A 23044-nucleotide genomic window follows, 5' to 3' on the forward strand; every position below is an offset into this window, starting at 1 on the left:
AAATAAAAACAAAAAACCTACGCATATTAGGTATCTACACGACCGTAATAACCTGAAGAATTAATCTAATGGGTTATTTAGCGTGAAACGTGAACGGGATAAAAAAGAAACAAAAAAAAACTATTCCGAGAATTGCCTTTTCCTATATTCACGCCGTAAAAAAAAATTTTTTTACCCCCAAACTGTGGGGGAATAAAAATACTGTTTCTCTCGCATAAAAAAAAGGCCTCATACAGCCACGTCAGTGAAAAAATAAAAAAGTTATGGCTGCTGAAACGCAGAGAGGCAAAAACAGAAAAATTGAGCTGGTCTTTTCAGGCCCGGTCATTAAGGGGTTAAATATAAGACCCAAAACAAAATAATATACACATCTGGTATCCTCACGACTGTAACAACCTGCACAACAAATTTATAGCATCATTTATGATCGTTGGTACCTACATAAGTACAACTCGTCCTGCAAAAAACAATCTCCTACAGCTACATCGGACAAAAAATAAAAAGTTATGAGTGTCAGAGGGAAAAAAGCAAAAAATTGTTCTGGTCCTCAAGACTAGATAAACTTGGCCCGGTCCTTAATGGGTTAAACATACACTACCGTTCAAAAGTTTGGGGTCACCCAGACAATTTTGTGTTTTCCATTAAAACTCACACTTATATTTATCAAATGAGTTGCAAAATAACTAGAAAATATAGTCAAGACATTGACAAGGTTAGAAATAATGATTTTTATTTGAAATAATAATTTTCTCCTTCAAACTTTGCTTTCGTCAAAGAATGCTCCATTTGCAGCAATTACAGCATTGCAGACCTTTGGCATTCTAGCTGTTAATTTGCTGAGGTAATCGGGAGAAATTTCACCCCATGCTTCCAGAAGCCCCTCCCACAAGTTGGATTGGCTTGATGGGCACTTCTTGCGTACCATACGGTCAAGCTGCACCCACAACAGCTCTATGGGGTTGAGATCTGGTGACTGTGCTGGCCACTCCATTACAGATAGAATACCAGCTGCCTGCTTCTTCCCTAAATAGTTCTTGCATAATTTGGAGGTGTGCTTTGGGTCATTGTCCTGTTGTAGGATGAAATTGGCTCCAATCAAGCGCTGTCCACAGGGTATGGCATGGCATTGCAAAATGGAGTGATAGCCTTCCTTATTCAAAATCCCTTTTACCTTGTACAAATCTCCCACTTTACCAGCACCAAAGCAACCCCAGACCATCCCATTACCTCCACCATGCTTGACAGATGGCGTCAGGCACTCTTCCAGCATCTTTTCAGTTGTTCTGCGTCTCACAAATGTTCTTCTGTGTAATCCAAACACCTCAAACTTCGATTCGTCTGTCCATAACACTTTTTTCCAATCTTCCTCTGTCCAATGTCTGTGTGCTTTTGCACATATTAATCTTTTCCTTTTATTAGCCAGTCTCAGATATGGCTTTTTCTTTGCCACTCTGCCCTGAAGGCCAGGATCCTGGAGTCGCCTCGTCACTGTAGACGTTGACACTGGCGTTTTGCGTGTACTATTTAATGAAGCTGTCAGTTGAGGATCTGTGAGGCGTCTATTTCTCAAACTAGAGACTCTAATGTACTTGTCTTGTCGCTCAGTTGTGCAGCGGGGCCTCCCACTTCTCTTTCTACTCTGGTTCGAGCCTGTGTGTGCTGTCCTCTGAAGGGAGTAGTACACACCGTTGTAAGAAATCTTCAGTCTCTTAGAAATTAAGACTATTCCATGCGAGAAATTGCCAAGAACAAGAATAGACTGTCGAGTTTCACATGAAAGCTCTCTTTTTCTAGCCATTTTGAGAGTTTAATCAAACCCACAAATGTAATGCTCCAGATTCTCAACTAGCTCAAAGGAAGGTCAGTTTTATAGCTCCTCTAAACAGCAAAACTGTTAACAGCGGTGCTAACAAGGGTTTTCAAGTGTTTTCTAATCCATTAGCCTTCTAACACAGTTAGCAAACACAATGTACCATTAGAACACTTGAGTGATGGTTGCTGGAAATGGGCCTCTATACACCTATGTAGATATTGCATTACAAACCAGACGTTTGCAGCTAGAATAGTCATTTAGCACATTAACAATGTATAGAGTGTATTTCTGATTAATTTGAATGTTATCTTCATTGAAAACTGTGCTTTTCTTTCAAAAAGGACATTTCTAAGTGACTCTAAACTTTTGAACGGTAGTGTATATCCTTTTTTGTTGGTAGGTTTTTTTCCCCCATGTCGCTATATAATAAAACAAATTAAAAAATAAATCCTGAAATCTTTGTTTTCCCCTCTGGCTACTGACACTTTCTGTCCTGTAGAGATAATTTTTCACCAGTCATCTCATTATTGCAGACCAGATTACAATAAAAGGGAACACCTCTATTCTAAAGCCTGGGGCAGATAACTCCGGATCACACCATAGACCATGGTGACATCTCTCCTCTTCCCCCTCCCTGCGACCACTGCCCAGGCCACAGAGCATTCCCACAACACTCTTCCATAGAAATAAGTTGTCTTTAGACTTCAGTTTCTTGTGTTCATGTGGCTGCTTTAGGCTATATTCACACGAGCGTATCAGATTCACTGATCTGGTCCGTTATGTATCTGTGTGCTTTACGAGGGGCATGCGTTATTCACACACTCGCAAGGCACTTTTATTTATTTTTTATTCTTTTCAATTGAATTGATGCGCAAATCATTCATCCATTGACTTCAATGGGCGATAGGCACGTGAAAATCGCACCAATATAGGTCATGCAGTGAGTTTTACACAACGAACTCTCGCTGCGTGAACTCCTGCATGTGTGAACGGCCCCACTGAAATCAATGGGTCCGTGTGCTGCGTGTGATTTCCCTGCGCAGCACACGGCCCTTACAATAAATCTCTGAATTGCTGTTCACAGATCAAAGTAGGTGATCAGGCAAGATGGTTGCCCCTATAATCATGTGCAGAAATTAGAAAAAAAATTAAAATAAAAAATGTTTAGGGAAAATAATGCAATTCAGTATCTGTGTTTAGTGTAAAAAAAAGTATTACAAGATTAAATAAGGCCCCATGCACAGTATCTACGGTTAGTAAATACTGCATGGACGGGCCGCCGAGTGTCACCCGCATTTGCGGACCGTGCTCACGGTATTAAGTACAGGAGCACGTTCCATCAATGTGAAAAATAGGACATGTCCTATTTTTGCGGATAATGTTTTTATGGCCCGTGCACTCACCTGTAAATATACAGGAAGGTGTCCGTGGCCGATAAAAATGAATGTCCGTATTTTATCTAATTGCGGCTAATACTACGGACTTGTACATGGGATCTTAGCCTGTACTTTAAAATGTATTTATTATGTATTTCGATGAGTAACGTTTCTGACCTATCCACCGGATTTCTGCATGGTATATGAGCCGCTGATAGGCTTGCAGACTGACAAATACTGTACCTGTTTTCTGTTTTACTTGTCATGTATTCATTCATTTATTTCTAGGTTTTGTTTTAACATTTCTGTATAAATATAATGTTTATAGACAAAAAGACGTATATTATCATTTCAGGTGGACAATAATTTGAACCTCGACCTTTCTGATGATGAGGAGCTAAGGGAACAGCTAGATATGCATTCAATAATTGTATCTTGTCTCAACGATGAGCCTCTCTTCACAGCGGAGCAGGTAAATAAAGATAAGGGTAGATTAAATTGTTAATGGCCGCACGATTTTGCTGCTAAACTGCTGTAAATGCCAGTCCTGATGTCACGGTATTGTCATAATGGGTTCTGACACTTAAAAGAAAATAAATGAATCTACTGCTGAGCATTGAATGCTGCCTTATCAGAATTCCCCTATATAATCTGTCGTTTCTACATAATTATGTCTGCTTGGAAATAATGCCGCTTATGGGTGTTTTTTAATTCAAAACGAGCACAAAGTCAAGACCAGAATGGATGGGTTCCTAATGAGGCCCCTATCACAATGCGTTTTATAGCCTATGTTAGGTGCATACGCTGGGAAAATACGTTAAATGTAGGCTGTGACATGCCTACAGTGGCATCGGTCTCCATAGATATAATAGTATGCGTTAAACATATACGTTTTAAAGCTATTGAAACGCCCATAACATCTATGTTAAACTGTTGTATGCCATTGGCTCCTATGTTTAAAAAAACAACAACAAAAAAACGTATACCGCACTATATACTGGTTTTGCAGGATCTGGTGGGGCGGAAAAGCATAGTTTACTACGCTATTCTATCCTTGGTGTCCCTCCAGTTATAATCTCCTGCCTGAAGGAACTCCAGGCATGAAGAGACGCTGCTGGTACGCTGGGCGGTACTGTTGCACAACACCTGGAGAGCATCGTGCACGGGTCCAATTCATCAGAATTATAGGAGCGTGCAGGAGGGTCTCTCAACACCTGGGAAAGTATAACTGGAGGGACAGTTTTTTTTTATTTTATTTTTTTAACATCCGTTGGGCTAATGGAGCTAATGCGCCCAACGTACAAGCTAGATGTAGAGCATAAATGCAGTGTTAAAGGGGCATACGCGAGAAACTATCCAGCATTGGACTGGAGAGTTATGACAAATTCCTTACAATTACGCTTATCCTCAATTTTTCTTGCTTGATTTAACTATCTCACGTCCTTCCATTTCTCCTTAAGAGACAGATATTTACCTGGGGCTCCTTCTAAACCCCCATTTTTTTTCCCTTATTTTATTTGTTTGTCTTGTTCGTGTTGTCCTTGTAAATGTATTAATTGGCGGTTCACTGTTTTGGCCTTCTATTTTGATTGATCTTGGACACAGTGATTTTCTATGACCTCTTCGATCTAATTACCGGTACTTCAATATATCTGGACCACCTACCAGATTCCTATCCTCATGCTGCAATCTACATTGTCCGCATGAAGAGTGACTTTATTGCTACCTCAAGAGACTCTTTTTAATTATACTTCCGTTGATATTTCTAGCATACTTTGATATCTCCTTTTGTTCTGTGACGTATTTATATTTGTAAAGAAGTAAACATTTTTTAAATATGGAAATGGTCACACTCCCTTCCACTTCTCATAACCTCAACACACACCTTCCTTTAGGTTGTACATTAAAGTTCTTTACCATCTCACAAAGAGATCGTATATCGCTGGGCTATGCCATTGCTTTGTGATGGGTGGGGGTCTGACTGCTGGGACCACCACCGATCCTGTGATTTGAAGTGGCCTCCGTTCTGTGCCCCTTCCTATTTTTTCTTTTTTTTTTTTTTTCTTCACGGCGGCTGTCCGGACCACCTGCCATGCAGAAAACTGCAACACTGCTTCATTCAATTGAGTGGGGTCTGACGCAGCTCCCTACACAGCCTGGTGGTCAGAGGTGCCACTGTTCATGGAAAAAACAGTGGAGGAGAGAGCACTAAACCAACGATGCGTCCCCTTTATTCTCAGGAGCATGAGAGTCCCGGCAGTCTGATCCCCATCAATTACAAAGTGATGGCATATCCGAACGATATGCCATTCATTTGTGTGATGGGAATAGTCCTTTAACAGGACTGGCTTTCATTTGTCCCAGTATGATAGATCATATAGACATATCCTAAATTTGGCCATAGACACTAGTGAAAGTTGTCTTCCAGGGAGATAAAATTAATAGCCTACACTCAGGATAGGCTATTAATACCTGATGAGTGGGGGTCCAACTCTCGGTACCCCTGCCAATCTGAGCTGCTTTTCCTTCATTCCCTTCACTGCTCAATACTTTGAAATGCCGACACACTTAACGGCGGTTTACAGTATTCGGGTCAGTTCACACGTTGCGTAAATACTGCGATTTTTCCGCAACACTGAAATTCGTTGCGGAAAATCCGCAGCAAATACAGTCGTAGCTAAGTGGATGAGATAAAACAAATCTCTTCCACACGCTGCGTAAATACTGGCGTAAAAGAACACTCAAATTGACCTGCGATGCAGCATGTCAATTGTATTTGTTTTAACCTGCTTATTTGTTGTGGATTTTCCCCATTGAATCCAATCCAATGGGGAGGTAAATACAAATAGCAGTTTATTTATTTTTTGCGGCAGGTTAGCAATCATTCCGCCGCAAAAATGCAACCCAGGCCCAGAAGTCTGTATTCCTCCTTCTAGCGCGGCCTCCTGGGATGATGTTTCAGCTCATCTGACCGCCACTGCAGCTGTCTTATCGGACGAAACGTGCAGTTCCGGACATTCCGCATGAAAAACCGTACTACAGTTTGGTGCGGTCTTTTGACCGGAATTCCCTGCGGCGCACAGGCAAATACGCTGCATGCTTTTACGCAGCATAACCTCCCGGTGTTAACTCTGCCTTACAGCCTTCACGGCCGCTACAAGTGTGTGTTCTTTTGAGTATTGAGCAGGGTGAACTCACATGAGCGCCGCATACTCCTCAAATCAGCTCCTCGATGGTTACTATGAACAAAATTTGTCAGAAATTGTCAAATCGTACACGTTATTGAAGTGCGTAAAGCTCCCCTTAAAGGGGTATTCTCATCTCGGAAATTTATGGCATATCCACAGGATATGCCATAAATGTCCGATAGATGTGGGTCCCACCTCTGGGACCCACACCTATTTGTAGACTGGGGCCCCTTACTTCCGTACTGGCTTGTTCTGCTGCTCCTGCTCCACGGCCACTGGGTTACGGGGTGGCCAGCGGTACAGTAACAGCTGGGGTTGCTGAGCTACGCTGTTTTCGTAACTCCCATAAAGGAGAATGGGAGTCCCAGAAACAGCATAGCTCGGCTGTTTCCATAATCCCAGCTACCTCGTAACTACGTGGCTGGAGAGCAGTGACAGCGGGACAAGGTAGGACAGGGGTCAAGGGGCCCTGTTTTAGAGGTGGGACCTGCATGTATTGGACATTTTATGGTACATCCTGTAGATATGGCAGAAATGTCCAAGATAAGAATGTCAAGTCCGTATTTCACACCGAATAACCACCTCTGTAAATTGAAAGCTGAAGGCATGCCTGGAAGAAGTAAACCAGCCAAATATGTTTGGTACACAGCTTCCCTCTCTCAGCCAGGAGGAAGACTGAAAACTTTTTATTCAGAACAAAGAAACACAGAAAGAGACACATGCCTCCTCCCCAGAGATGTGGGAGTGCCCAAGCCCCCACCAGTTTCTCAGACTCACTCTTCTTGCATTCCAGGGGGCGGTGTCTTCCATAGGTGTGTCCGACATGAACAAAGAACTTGTTATATATATCAGTATATTACACAAAGAACTGAAATGTATATACATATGTGTGAGGATAATATTTTTCAAACAATATACATAGTATTGATCCCTGACCAGAATACCCCTTTGACCACTGACTAGTTGCTACCGTTTTCACTGTGTGGGATGTGTGTGATAAGTATCCTTTATCTTGCAACATAGGTTTGTAGACTTTGAGCCTTTTAAACTCACAAGTGACTTATTAGCTGTCATTATACTTATTTGGATCAATAAAGACCAGAGCAAGGATTTTGAGCATACAAGCATGGTCTCGTGTGTGTGTGTGTGTGTGTGTGTGTGTGTGTATATATATATATATGCATATATGTATGTGTGTGTGTATATATGTATATATATATGTGTGTGTGTGCTTTATTGAGAAGACTTGAGAAAGGCTCAGGTTGCGTGAGCCGAAACGTCCACTTTTGGGGTCAATAAAGCCCCCTCTTCTTTCACTATAAGCCTTTGTGAGTGCTGCCTATTTACTGCTTTTTGTCTAGAGGGACAGTGGTCAGTTCCCTGAGGCTTGCACCCATTGTATTTTTTTTAATTTTTTTTCCTGGAAGGTTATTGAAGAAATTGAGGAGATGATGCAGGAATCGCCTGATCCAGAAGAGGATGATACACCACTTCCGTCAGATCGTCTTTCTATACTTTCTCAAGAGATCCAGACACTCAAAACTTCCTCCACAAATCGTAGCTATGAAAATAGTAAGTAGTAATATTTGGAAAGAAACTCTGCAATTAAGTTTCTTTATCCAAGTCAAGGAAGGGTGTATTTTCATAACTTCTAAAGGTAGGTATAGACTCTCTGCTGATCATACTAAAGAGTTTATTCAGTATCAGAATGGATCATAACAATTTTACAACGGAATATGTATGCTATAATATGCATGCTAAAGAATAGTTAAATAAGTACTAACTTTTCAAACCACTTATGCTGATCTAATCGTATACCTGATATAGATCAGCTTTGTAATTTACTTACTGTTAAAATATAGTTTTTTTTTTTTGTTTTTTTTTATCTATGCAAATTCTGTGTGAAGTTACTGCCACGAGGTGCCTCCCTTCCTGTCATCTGCTGTCCACCCCCTTAAGCAAAATCTCTGTCTGGTTACAGAGCAGAATTGACGGACTGCAGAAGGTGGGGGTGTTTCAATGACAGCCAAAAGAAGTTCATGGAGGGGGAGCAGGAAAAGGGAGCAGAGTGACCGACAGACGTTCTGCCAATACAAGTCTATGGAGGGGGGGGGGAGCAGGAGCAGTGGGATAAAAACACAGATGCTGTGTGAAAGATAGGACAGCAGGATTCTCCTCTTCTATGTGTGGGGTGTATAGAAGACATGATAGCTGTTAGGCTCCGCCCACTATCGCGGAGACCAATGAGAATTAGAGAGAGCCTGCAGAGGGGGTAACTGCTAAATAATGTCACATAGTCATATAATGGCCAGAAATCGGGTTATTCCTCATGTACACACATATATGGCATCTTATTCTGAAAAGTTAGGTACACTTCCAAATCCTACAAAGGAGAAAAGAAGGTTGCTGAATGTTCACATAAACCGATCAGCCTTACATCATTTTATTCGTAATAATCACTTAGTAATGTTCTTATGTCCTAGTGGTGAACGACTTTTAAAACCACAACATGCCCTACGTAATAATCTCTGCTTGACGTTCAGTTCAGCAGATAGTTCCACTCTGTTTTCCCAGTATTCCTTCTCCTTCCTACAAGTCTCTCCAGCTGCGGTTATAAGAGAAGAGCTGGAGCCCTTAGAACTCGTGGTACAGAGCGTATGGGCCCCAAATGGGGTTTATCGTATGGAAGTGAACTAGTTAAATACATCCTTTTAGTTCATGCTGTGTTGGCAATGCTAGAAAGCTTTTTGCTTCTACTATGTTCTACTTGGCCAAACTGATCATAGTCTGCAGGGTGGGTTAGGTCAAGGTCTTGTGTTCTTGACTCCATGCTTATATTAAGAAATGCCTGACACCGCCATTGGGTTCATTTTCTAGCCCTTTTGCCCCATATTTGTATAGGAATTTTTAGACTGTACATTAAAATTAGACTGGATCCAGAAGTGATTTTCAGAAGTCTATTCTCTTTTGGAGTATCAATTGTGAATCCAGTTCATTAATATGTATTTTAGCATAACTGAATATCCAACAAGAAAGGAGACTTCGAATTGCTTTGAGATTATTCACCAGGAGCTTCTCCGTCCTTGAGTGGAGCGTGCCTGGAGATACGAAGCGTGCACAATCCCCTGCCACTTCTGACCGTGAAAGAGAAACGTAGCCAGTGGGGATGTGAACAAATGTGACTTCAAAGTGCTCCAATTCTCCAAGCGATAACACCAGACTCGCAGAAACTGTGTAAATGTGACCTTGTTGTCACGATTTGCCAAATACTGGGAAAGAATTCTTGGTTTTCATAATTCATTGGATGGAAACGGTTTTTTTTTATAAGGGAAATAAATCACACTTACCAGAAAGACTATAGGAATGCTTTTAAAGAGGACTGGTCACCTCTCCTGACTATCTGTTTTAGTAAATACTTTCATGCATTCCCCATGAAATAATAATTCTGTAGAATCTTTTCTTAGAACTCTGCGCTGTACCATTCCTCTGTTATTCCTCCTAGAAATGTATGAATAAATTGACAACTGGGTGTTTCCATTCCTTGTGAAAGGGGTGTGTCCCAGCAAAGACTGACGCTAATTGGACATCGTCAGTAAACACCCCCAACTGGTAACACCCAGTTGTCATTTTATTAATATCTAGACTGCATAACAGAGAAATGGTACAACGCAGAGGTATAAGAAAATATGCCACAGAATTCAAGGGGAATCCAACTTTTTTTTTTTTTAACTAAAACAGACATGTCAAGATAGGTGATAGGTCTTTAAATCTTAAAATAAAAAGTGCTTAGGCACTGTACAGTCAATTTATTTTTTGCGCTGTATGGTAATGTTGGCACTGTGTAGCTTTGTTATTTAGGCAACTAAATGGAAAACCCTTCTGCGGTATAAGAAGAAACCAGTGTTCTAAATGGTAGGTGTTTCCTGTGAGGGTATGTTCACACGGCCTATTTACGGACGTAATTCGGGCGTTTTGGCCCCGAATTACGTCTGAAAATAGCGCCTCAATAGCGCTGACAAACATCTGCCCATTGAAAGCAATGGGCAGACGTTTGTCTGTTCACACGAGGCGTATATTTACGCGCCGCTGTCAAATGACGGCGCGTAAATAGACGCCCGCGTCAAAGAAGTGACCTGTCACTTCTTTGGCCGTAATTGGAGCCGTTATTCATTGACTCCAATGAATAGCAGCGCTAATTACGGCCGTAATTGACGCGGCGTTCAAGCGCCTGCACATGCCGGTACGGCTGAAATTACGGGGATGTTTTCAGGCTGAAACATCCCCGTAATTTCAGCCGTAACGGACGCCCTCGTGTGAACATACCCTGAGACTTTGCGTTGGGCCACAGGAAATACAAGCTACGCCTGTGGTTGTGGACAATGAATACTTTGAGTGGACACTTGAACAGAGAAATACCAAAATAATTTTTTTAAGCTCTGTACGATGTGAAGACTTTCTACTTTTCTTTTTAATCTTTTGAAGTTTGATGTTTACCCCTTCCCGACATATGGCGTATGGCTACGTCACAGCCGGGTAGGGGAAGTATGGAGTGGGCTCATGGAGTGAGCCCGCACCATACAATGCGGGTGTCTGCTGTATGTTACAGCAGACACTTCACAGTAACGAGCGGGATCGTGCTTGAGCGCGATCCCGCTAGTTTAATCCGTTAAATGCCGCGGTCATTAGTGACCTCGGCATTTAAATCGTTAGAAAGAGGAGGGCGACCCCCCTCTAGCAGCTTATCCCGCCCCCCGCAATGCAATCGTGGGGTGGCAATGGGTGCTCTGGGGGCCATCTTTGTGCTTCTATATCGTCATAAAGACTCTACACTGCAATACATTAGTATTGCAGTATATAGTGCAAGCGATCCAACGATCGCTGGTTGACGTCCCCTAGGGGGACTAGTAAAAAAATTGTAAAATAAAGTTGTCCTTTTATAAAATAAAAAAAAATAATAAAAAATTAAAAGTTCAAAAAAACCTCCCTTTTTCCATTTTCCCCCTAGAGCATTGTAAAATAAATAAATATAATTGGCATCGCCGCATCCGTAAAAGTCTGAACTATTACAATATATCATTATTTAACCCACACGGTGTACGCCGTAAAAAAAATAAAATCTAAACACCAGCATCGCTATTTTTTTGGTCACCTCATCTCCCACAAAAAATGGACTAAAAAGTGATCAAAACCTTGCATGTACCCCAAAATGGTAGCATTAAAAACTGCAGCTTGTCCTGCAAAAAATAAGCCTTCATACCACTTACCGTAATCGACAGAAAAATAAAGTTATGGCTCTCGGAATTTGGCGACATATTTTATTTTTTACACTTCGTTTTTTCCTTGTAAAAGTAGTAAAGCATAGAATAAAACGCTATATATTTGGTATCGCCGTAATCTTATTGACCCGCAGAATAAAGTTAACATGTTGTTTTAATTGCACAGTGAATTCTGTAAAAATGAAGTGCAAAAAACTATGGAGGAATAACAATTTTTTTCATTTTCTACCCACAAATATTTTTTCCCCAGTACATTATATGGCACAATAAATGGCGCTACGAAAAACTACACCTCGTCTCGCAAAAATCAAGCCCTTATAGGACTATATTGACGGAAATCTGAATAAGTTACGGCTTTTGGAAGGTGGGGAGGAAAAACTAAAATGAAAATCTGAAAGTTGTTTACGACGGGAAGGGGTAAAAGGGGGTATTCTGGGTAGAAACCAGTATTCGCAAATGTAATTGTTATAGGGTCGGTAAATGGACGCTCTGCTGGGCAGATGCACTGTTCCACCATTTTCATCGGCGGTCACGTGACTACGGAACTCTGTTTCTCATTGTCGTGCTGATGAAGTAGGCAGGCCACTGTTTTTTCTTTTTTTTTCTTAGTTGTTGTCCAGTATATGATCGGTGAGGGTCCAACACCCGGACCCCGCACAGATCAGTTGCTTAAACTTCCTACCGGCACCGGATGTCAATGCCGGAAGCAGATGGCTCCGGTAACAGAATATCAGCTGAGCTTTAGTACTGCAGCTCTGCTCCTATCCAAGTGAATAGGAGCAGAGCTGCAGTTCTGCAGAACGGCTGCTATGCAGTGGTCAGAGCCATCTGCTTCAACGCTCCAACTACTGCATACCCTTCAAAATATCCGCGCCCAGAGGCAGCCGCAGCAGGTGATCAGTACGGGTGTTGACCTGCACCAATCATATACTGATGACCTATCCTGTGGATAGGTCATCAGCTGTCCGTTCGTGGACAACCTCTTTAAACCCTCCTCTCCATTCACACCTTGAACTCCTTTCTCCTCCTCTGCATCCACGCTGTGCAGCGCAAACCTCTCCTCTCTATTCAGGCCTCTTAGCCCGAACCCCTTCCTCTTCATCCATCGTACTACTTTAAATATGAGCAGACCGTGTGCATTCACTGTTTAACATGCGTCGGGACTACAGGACACGTCCATCTGACACCGAGATTTGGTTTGGTCAGGTGACTGCCATTGAAAAGGCACATTTGACCAATGGAGCATACACAAGTGAGTGAATACCCCCTTCTAACCGTTATAGCGGCTAATACATGTTTGTACCCAGAAAACCCATTTAATTCTTATACTTGCAGACCTGTTTTCAACACTTTTAGTTTAGCGTTTGGACTACAAAAATGCTGGATCAGCTGGCAAATTCCTGATTTACTGGTATTCTACTGTATATATAGTTTGAGTAGTACTGTGATTTGGAGGGTGAAAAATAGAATATATGAAATTACCATTATTATTTTAGAGAGTCATTAATCCCGTTTTTCTATTCTGCAACATCTAAAGGCGATTACTTTATCAAAATAGATGTGTCGGTGTGAATGATCTATATACTGTGTATATATTTTTGTATTTTTTTTCCCATTTTCCAAAGGGGTGAAGCAGATGTCGGTTGCAGAGTTAAATGATCTTTTGGAGGAAATTGAGATGGCCATTAGGGATTACTCGGAGGAGCTGGTGCAACAACTGGCTTTACGGGATGAGCTAGAGTTTGAGAAAGAAGTGAAAAACAGCTTCATCTCTGTACTCATTGAAGTGCAGAACAAACAGAAAGAACACAAGGAAAATGTGAAAAAGAAAAGAAAGCTCAAAAGCAACAGCACAAAGAATGGCAAACAAGAGAAGAGTCATCTACCAGGAACGGTAAGGATATATGTCTGCCAGGGTACGTAGCCGAGGTATAGGTTCAACATGTTTTAAAGGGGGAAATTCCATTCAAAGCTAAGATTTCAGATCTAAACAGAGTGTTACATTGAATTCACAATCCCTAGAGTTTTCGTTACTTCGAATTATAGATGACGGTGACCCATGTTTCCTTGCTCCCAGGTGGTGGGCCAGCTGGTTGAACTACTCATGTGCAGGAGCAGCAAGAGAAGGGGTTAATAGACAGCACCTCTACTTCCTGTCCTGCGACAAAATTGAAATGGGGCCTGATAACCCTTTTTTTTTTTATGTAGTTACTGCAGGAGAAGAGAACTGTTAGGCTAGGTTCACTCCACTTTTAGACCAGGATCACACGTGCAGTTTTGGTGCAGTTTTTGAATCTGTTTTTTTGAGCCAAACACGGGAGTGGAACCAAAAGAATGTAGATGCCTCAGTCTTTTCTCTATACATTTTCTTACATTTGGATCCACTTCTGGCTTTGGCCCGAGTAATTGAGCCAAATATTGCACCACAACTGCATCAACACGGTGTATGATCCTGGCCTTAGGGTGGCCCATAGACTTGGTCAGATATACGTCAGTATATTTGCTAGCATTATCTTGACTGGACAAGGGAGGAGAGTCCCAGCTTTTTTCATTGTTGAAGACCGTCAAATAAATTAAAGCTTTGGGGAAAAAAAACGACACTAAACAAACAGATAAAACACTTATTAATTAGGTTGTAGCTTGTAGATTATTTTTCTTTTCATTTATCACTGCAATTTTTTTTTTTTTTTATGCTTTCTTTTTTTTAATTTTAACCTTAAGGATTTATCATTTGTAAATAGGGATACAAAGTAAAACGGAACATGGAGGCACCAAAGGAGCTTATGTAGAGCGAGTAAAAGTTCATTGTAAAGTGGTGAAGATACAACAATGAAAAACAAAATCAAGTTGAGATAAAACTCTAAATTTAGACCCGCGAAACAGCAAGTCGTAATCAAAATCTAGGGAAGGGAATGAAATGGAATGCAAGGGAGGGAGAGAAATAAAGTGAAAGGGCGGCCTGATTGTAGGATTACACAGTATAAAAGAATATGGGGTGCAACCATCTAAAGGAGGTTAAAGTAAAACAGAAAGGTACAAAAACATATAGGTCATTGAAACACTGGAGCGGGCATCGAAAGATTCTAATTACCAAATTCCCAGTGTATAGAACAGTTTGTTGTTGGGCTTTGCCTTGGGATTACACAATTCTGTGCAGAGAAGGGGGCGTTGTTTTGTCAATTTGTCCGGTACAGACGTGTAACATGCAGCCATTTTGTTTTCTCCTGTGGTGTTAAGAATGTGTACTGTTCACAGCACCTTGAAAACTCGTATTTGGGGCACCATAGTTACATAGTTCGGTTGAAAAAAAATACATGTCCATCAAGTTCAATCAAGGACTTGATGGACATGGCTGAAAGAATTAACGAACCAGTACTGGCAAACTCAGATCCTGTTACATTAAAGTGGAAACTCTCGGAGAATATTTCATAGTATATATTTCCTTTTTTAATTTTGCGCTATGAAATTTGTAGAGCTGGTTCGCAAAGAGAATTGATTTTAACATTAAATAATCTTCTGAGATTTATCCTGTGCAAATGGTAAGCACTCATAGGTTGTCCATCTAAATGAAAAAATATCTTGGTAGTGTTTTGGAAAATTGATTTTGCTTAAAATAAAAACCACCCTCAATGATGCAGTTGTGTTTGAGCAGGGGAATCCATGATAGGGAGTAGAAAAGGACAATATCTGTGGCTCCGGCAAGTGACGGTCAATAAGGGAATGGTCTTAAAAGCATCCCAGCCACCCGCTGTGCAGGGACAAATTTGAAGGGGCCGCAGTAAACTGCAGTGAATGTTTGTCTCCCGATCGGTTGGGGTCCTGGCAGTCAGGCCCCCACAGTTCATAAAGTGATGGCATTTCTTATGTGTGCTTTAACTTTCTGTGATGGTAAAGCCCCTTTAAAAACGTTTACGCCATTGGTCTACTTCATTGAATATCTTTACTGCTTCTGTACCATATACTTTCATACAGCAATTGGTCAAGAATATGGATAAGAACTGCCAGATCTGCCGTGATTAATAATGACCACATGTTTCATCCTCCTGAGACTGAATTAAGCCTGGTATATACTGCAAATGTATGTATGTGTGTGTGTGTGTGTGTGTGTGTGTGTGTGTGTGTGTGTGTGTGTGTGTGTGTGTGTGTATGCATGCATTGATTTGCTATTAATTTAAAGTTGTATCTTTTGATGTAAATTTTTTTCCTTTGGATAAAGGATTGGGCATGTTGACAGGTCCTCTCTCTCATTCTGTTTGTAGCCTGCAAGTAATTAAAAATTGTCTGTCTTTCAATAACTACTCACACATTCTATATTTTTGTTAGAAATGTATTTAATAATTTTAGTGTATTCTAATATGTAACTGCTATAGGGACATTACTGTTTTTTAACATTCGTAGAGGGTTCGATTTTTAACTAGCTAGTTATTCATATGTGCTTAAAGAGTTAGCTTGCCTCACATGTGAGTTTGTCTTTGAGAAATGGACACATCACTTCTGGCTGAATGCTGTCCTACTTTGATCTGAAATGACCTGAGGCAGGGATAAAAGAGGACAAGTGTAGGAACGTGCGGCGGTACAGGAATCTCTACGGTAATCTTTTCATAACTGGTCCAAAGCCAAATCCGAGCACACAGATAACTTTCCGTTTTAGAATGGCCCTTCTGATCTTAAGTTGTATCAGGGTGTAGTTGTGTTCTTGGCTAATCTCATACGATCACTTTCTAACCGCTCACTAACCACCTTCTTTCTCTTCCTTCCTTTACTGCTTGCTGTGCTTCTTTAGCGTTTCAGCATGGAAGGCTTGTCCAACGTCATACAGAATAGCTTTCGCCAGACTTTTGGGAGTTCGGGTGGAGAGAAACAGGTGCCGGGATTTCTTTCTCCTCTCCTCCTATCTTCTCTGCTTTCTTAATAACTTGAATTTCTTTTATTACCGGTGTGTTTTATACTCCACTCCATTATTGGTTCGTTGTACGATGAGTAAAATGTGGATATAGAATTTTTTGGTAGTTGGACGTTTAGCTGCATTCAGCCCATACTTTTATGTAGATTCTTTTCTTTTTATTTTGCGAACAGAAACAAAATAATGTAAAGATGTCAAAGTTTGCCCTTCTACACAGTTTGTTTATTTGAATTGGGTATTCGACATTCAGCCTTTAAGCTTCTTTCACATTTTTTGCACATTGTTTGACGTATATACCCTGGAAAGCTCACAACGTATACGTTAAACATAGGTATTGACAGATGCCCAAATAGTGGCATCCGTCACCATACACTATAATGGTATCCGTTTAAAGGATTAAGAGTTCATGACGTATCCATTAAATGAATACCTTTTATAATCTATGGGTGACGGATGTCATGATTCGGCATCCATCACCCATAGACTAATATGGTATCCGTTTAACGTATACATCATGAAAGGCTATACTTCCAGCTAGTATTGCTATGACATCCCTGGTTAAACTAGTGAACAGGAGTAGCTTCAGCTGGGGAGCCACATGCGGGGGGCCCGAGAGCCACTGGTTTAGGCATGCTGATATACAGCATCCTATTGCTTAACACTGTACAAAAAAAACATAAAAAAAATTGTAGAGTGATTTTGTTCTCTTACAAACTAAAGACCCACCATACAAAAAGACTTGTACCTGTCGTGTATATTTACACATGGCATTTTTGCTGCAGGTTTATTTGCAGAAATAAAAAAAATAAAAAAAAATGGCCACGTTACAGAAAATGGCATGTGTGAAGATAACCTTAAAATCTTGGATGGTTACATTCCTTTTGGCAAAAATATAAATAATGTTGGTGGTCATACTAAAATCTTACCAAAATCGTATGCGTTTTAAAATCCCTATATTTCAGTTTCTTGAAAGTTGATCTAGCCTTGATTTAAAAGTGACAATGAAGCCGCTTCTGGTATGGTACTGGTTCCACCTAACTTTTTTCCGTTTAATTAAATGTGGTTTGTTAAATGAAGGATATCCTCCTACAGTGTCAATTTAACTCTACAAAAGTGTGTTGTGTACATGCCATTTTTTTGTACGTTTATTTTATTGTTTTTTAAGTAAAAATGTTTATATCAGCAGGGGGGAAGAAGGAAAACATTTCACGGAGGAAATGGTTTCCAGCTTTCCCCTGATGGGTTCTTTCAACTATTGTATTAAAAAAAACGTAGGTCAGGGACGTGCGGCAAATTTACACCGCTGTACTTTCAGTACAAATCTGAGCAATCCGTTCTCTGGGTAAGCAACTAGCATGGCTTGTGTTAGGAGTCGTTTCATATTGCCCTCTCTTGGTAAACATTTGTAATAAACATGTGCTTGCATCCTTAAATAAAAAATCCTACAGGATTTAGGGAAGAAAGTGTCCACAGCCTGTTCTGACCACAAAGGCAGCAAGAAAGTTCTTAAATTCTCTTTCGCTCTCCCTCTCATTACAGCATAATACTTGGGGTCCCAACAGCGGGACACCCTATGATCAGCTTATTTTCTGGGGACCTTCTTACAAAAAGACATTATCGAAAGGGGGCAACCCCTCTAAAGAAAACTGTATTTTGAGCTACATGACCTATAGTTTCCATACCAGTTACAAGAGGAGGTTGCAATAAATTCTTCCTTTACACCATAATAGCCGCAAAATAAGGAACTTCTAAGTGTCCAGCTATCTTTGGTTACTGTCCGTGCGGCCTGGAATGGCTAAACTGCCTACTTTTCTACTAAAAAAGTTTGTTGTCCACTCTAATCTGCTGTATCTACATAAGATTTAGCTGAGAAATGGTTTTCAATACCACCTACATAAAACGGTGACACTGGTTTTTGTAGAAATGTGTTGATGATTTACATCAATGATCTGTATTGTGTTGTATTTTCATTATGTTTGTGTACGAAGTAGTGAGGAATTGTACACGCATTTTCTTATTTCTTATCAATCTGTCCACATAAAGTAAAATTTATTTTCTTCTTACAGTCTGTTACCTAAAGTTACTTTAGAACTAATTAGAAAGGAGATGCTATAGGTCGACTAGTTAGATTTGTGGGATAAGCATTTCCCAGGACAGTACAGCGTAATTGAAGCTGATCCGTGATCAAGTGCCAATTACCAGGTAGACGTGGCCATCTGGTCTCCTTCCCTGCCCCTGGTACAATTGCAGCTGAAGTATTTGAAGTTGTTTCCATAAATGACCAAGACGGTGCCTATGAAAAGAATAATGTGGGGTACCCGTTAACTAAACACCACACCCATTTGTGTCTATTGTTCCCTATTATGTGTTTACAAGAGAAAAAAGAAGATGGCGCTCCCCTAAGGTGATAATGTTCAGGGAAATATACTGTAAAGGTAGAGTGAATCTAGATTGACTCACTCGCCTGGTAAAGTTCTGCAGGATCGTCGGCACAACTCAACTTTAGAACGTATTGGGTTGTTATAACCCCAAATGTCGGCGGAGTGGACCCTGGGTTTGTGATTTCAATGCTGGGAGTCCTCCCGTAGTATAGAAATCAATGGCAGGATGTATAAAAAACTCCTTTGTGGGGCGCTCTTGTGCTGATGTTCAGATCAAATCTCAAACGACTTCCAATATATAGGGATTTATTCACACTAATACAACAAAGTTTTTGCCAGGTATATATTATGTACAGTGATTATTTGCATCGGGTTTGTAAACGTTTTTTTTTTTTTTCTAAAATTCATAGTATTTAACAACTGTTATCCCTTACGAAAAGAAAAATGCCCCTCCATCTGTTGAAGACCTCCAAATACTAACTAAAAGTAAGTGCAAAGAAATGTAATTCTGCTTATAACCGGATCTAAATAACTACTGACTTGTCCAGATGTTATTGTGGGGGGGGGGGGGGGGGGGGTCTGTGAGCCAGTGCCCTGCCAATTTCTCTATGGATCAGTTGGATTCTACTGCCTTGTCCGCTTCACTCGCCAAAATCTTCTGGAATCCAAATGGCCCATTAATTCCAACAATTAATGGTGGGGGGTTCTGACATGTCTCAATGATGTAATAGGTGTTTTTTAAAGGGAACCTGTCAGCTGTTTTGAGCCTTCAAAATGGCTGACCGTGCTGGGGAGTGTAGCGTAACGCTACCTTTGTTGTCAGTTATGTCAAGTTGCATTACAGAGAAATGTACGTTTTGATGTCTCGGAGGCTGCAATCACAAGTGCTATAGAGGCAGCCTCTTAATGTTGGATGCTCCAGGCTCTATGCATTGAATGCTGCCGGCCCCTCCCTTCTGCTCTAAGTGACGGCTCTAGCGTCCAACCGGGAGACGGCTAGAGCCGCCACACAGAGCAGAGTGGCACTTGTGATCACGGCAACGTAGATATCTACTCCTTGCCCTGTATATATTGACAGGCTCTCGTTTTAAAGGTGCACATACCCTAAAAGTTAAGCCACATCCTTTTCTTTTAGAAAAACTAGTTAAATAGAAAATACCTTCAGCTCCTCTTTAGTATGGGCTACTTTTAAACAGTTTGGCATTAGACTTTAAACCGTTTATCATTAACCCTTGCTGAAAAAGCTGCAGTTTGCATTTGAAGGAATGTTGTGTTTCAAGCAGTAAATCTCCGTGAAAGGATGGTGTTGCCTTAGTTAAAGCTGTTGGGCTTTTCCTTGTTGAGCTGTGAGTGACTATTACAGACTCCTATAAATGTATATATGGCCGCGTGCGAAAAACGCTGCAAACGGCGTGCAGGCAGATCAAAATCTGCCTCAAAATTTGGAATTTTGAGGCAGAATTTTCTGCCTCCAAAAAACGCAGTGTGAACATACCGTAAAGTTAATTTGGCTTTTCTTTCTTTCCCAGTTCTCCATGCAATGAAAGATGACAGTGAGAAAGTACCAACATTGCTAACAGACTACATATTAAAAGGTAATAAACGTAACATAATTGTAGTACGTAAAAAATTAAAGCACATGATCTTGGATTAGAGCAAACTATAGCATAGGTAACTCCATAACTTTGTGGCAAACTCAGAGGGGGAATTTATTAGCCGGTTTGCAGCGTGCGCTTGTTTTTGTGCCAAAAATTGTGCCCTTTTTAGGGTGCGCCAGGCACGTTTTAAAAAGGGATGGGGCTTAGCAAAAGGCACCGGGGGCTGACTGTGGTCCGACAAATTTGCTATAATTTACTCCAGCATCTCATAGCTCCATAGCTGGCATGTATTTGACTTTCTGGCACAAGGACAGCCAGAGCTGCACCTAATTTATTAGGAGGCATTCACCTCTTGATAAATAAGGCGCGTTTTACTGTAACGTTCCTGAGATTAAAACTGGTATATGAAATGCCAGTCTTAATAAATGTCCCCCAGAATGTTTTCCTATTCGCCCCTCTTTATCCCCTGGGAGAGTATGTTGGGGTTTCTCGTTGAAAAAAAAAGACACTGCCAATGCACAATCTGTTTGTGTTCTTGTTGGTAGGTGTCTGGGCACAGAAAGATCGAATGGCCATAGGCTGTGTTCAATTTTTATTTTTGGATATTCTTTTTTGCACAATCCTGTTTTCTCTCCGCTACAGAGGAGCCCCCATAGAATGAACATGTACAGTCGGCCATATGGATCGTGTCTGTTATATAGGATCTAGGAGAAGAACTTTGTGCTAAAGGCTATAGCTATAGTTGGCTTCATCCAGAATGTCTTTTTAACTACCATCCATCTTGGCTTACCTTATATGAGTGTAACTGACTAACTTAAACTTTTACAATCATTCTTAGAACAAATCCTAGAAATGTCCATCTTTTACATTTACTTCTCACAACGTCTCCTATCCTGTAATCTCCTCACTTTTGAGACGGGTAGTCTGATTTATCTGCGCTCCGAGAATGAAAAGTAAACAAAAGAGAACCTACACTTAAAGTTGTTAATGGGGTTTTCCACGTTCTGGCAAGTGATGACTTATCCACTGCATAGGCCATCAGTATATGATTGGTATGGGTCCGACACCTAGGCCCCGCACCGATCCACTGCTGTGGCTGCCTCCGGGCATTGGACAATATTGCCGGATGCAGATGGCTCCAGTCAAAGAATAGTGGCTGAGCTGCAGTTTTGCTCCTATTAAGATGAATAGGAGCAGAGCCGCAGTTCTGCCAAACTGCAGCTTCCAGCTCAGACTACTGCATACCATTCAAAACATCCGGTGCCGGATCAGCTGATCAGTCCGGGGTCTGTATACGGATGACTTATCCGGTGGATAGATCATCAGTTGTCAGACCGTGGAAAGCCCCCTTTAATCCTGTGATTGTCTTTTTTTTTTTCTTCTCTTCTCTGAATGATGTAAATAACCTAAATTTCTGAGCTATCTAAACATTTATGCAGACTAGCGCATGGGAACTGCTCAGAAAATACTGGTGTATGTATATTGCTCTCATTTACTTTATAAACCAAATTAAAATTTAAGCAGCTATATGTGCCTGCTGTGTACAGACATAGACTATGTGCATAGCTCAGTCACCTGCGCTGTCAATCATACAGCATGACTCCAGGCCCTGAAATCATTGTGACCAAAGTTCTACCAACTATATATTAATACAGTGGTTCCCAAAGCCATAAAAGCCAGATTGAAAGCAAAGTTGTTGTTTTTTAGCCATATGAAACCTCAAAAATCGGATCAAGGGGTGTGGGATTATTGTGCGATGCCTCCGGTTTGTCGACGTGGCAGTTATCGCCACTTGTTGCAAAGTGAGAGGGACGGAGTCTTTGAGCTGAGAGCTCTTGGTTTATTACTCCGGCAGATCGCTAGGCCGAGATGTCTGCACTGTCCAACGTTGCATGTCCCAGATGTTAGGAGAACCACAAACTGGAATGATAGCAAAAGGTGTGCGGAGGCGAACCTCTGCGCGGACAGATCATCTGATTGGAAGATTGGTGCGTAGTGATCCATTCTGTACTGCAAGTGAAATTAGATGTCGCATCCCAAGCCTAGGGAGGCAACCAGTGTCGACACAAATTATCAGAAGGCGTTTGCACGTCATTGGGCTACAGGTGTTACATTGACTACACGCCACCGCTCTCAAAGGCTGTCATGTTGCACAACAAAACTGCAATGGAGGCTGGAATGGAGGTCTATCCTCTTCAGCGATGAGTCCCGCTTTTGTCTCTTATGCAATGATAGCTGGAGATTGATCTGGAGACCACATGGGAAACACCATAAAGAGGCCTTCACAAGAGAACGTCACACCAGTCCTACTCCTGGGATTATGGTGTGGGGTGGCATTAAAGGGGTTTTTCCACGAGAGACATTTATGACATATCCGCAGGATATGTCATAAATGTCAGATAGATGCGGGTCCAACCTCTCTCCGCACCTATCTCTAGAACGGGGCCTCCTAAACCCCGTTCTAGCTTTGTCTTCCATCACTGACTCCTGGCCACTTTCTGACTTTATG

General features: G+C 41.2%; 1 protein-coding gene across 2 annotated transcripts in view; it reads left to right on the forward strand.

Annotated features, from left to right (window-relative positions):
- Positions 1-23044, forward strand: part of FEZ2 (fasciculation and elongation protein zeta 2) — a 100365-nt gene that overhangs the window by 66192 nt on the left and 11129 nt on the right. For both annotated transcript variants that reach the window (XM_075862779.1, XM_075862778.1), the window contains exons 3-8: positions 3545-3661; positions 7805-7949; positions 13279-13547; positions 16437-16517; positions 19348-19423; positions 20467-20532. In XM_075862779.1, coding sequence (XP_075718894.1) covers positions 3545-3661; positions 7805-7949; positions 13279-13547; positions 16437-16517; positions 19348-19423; positions 20467-20532 — 754 coding nt within the window. The remainder of the gene's footprint in view (positions 1-3544; positions 3662-7804; positions 7950-13278; positions 13548-16436; positions 16518-19347; positions 19424-20466; positions 20533-23044) is intronic.

The sequence above is a fragment of the Rhinoderma darwinii genome, chromosome 4 (assembly GCF_050947455.1).
Source record: "Rhinoderma darwinii isolate aRhiDar2 chromosome 4, aRhiDar2.hap1, whole genome shotgun sequence".
Lineage (NCBI taxonomy): Eukaryota > Metazoa > Chordata > Amphibia > Anura > Rhinodermatidae > Rhinoderma > Rhinoderma darwinii.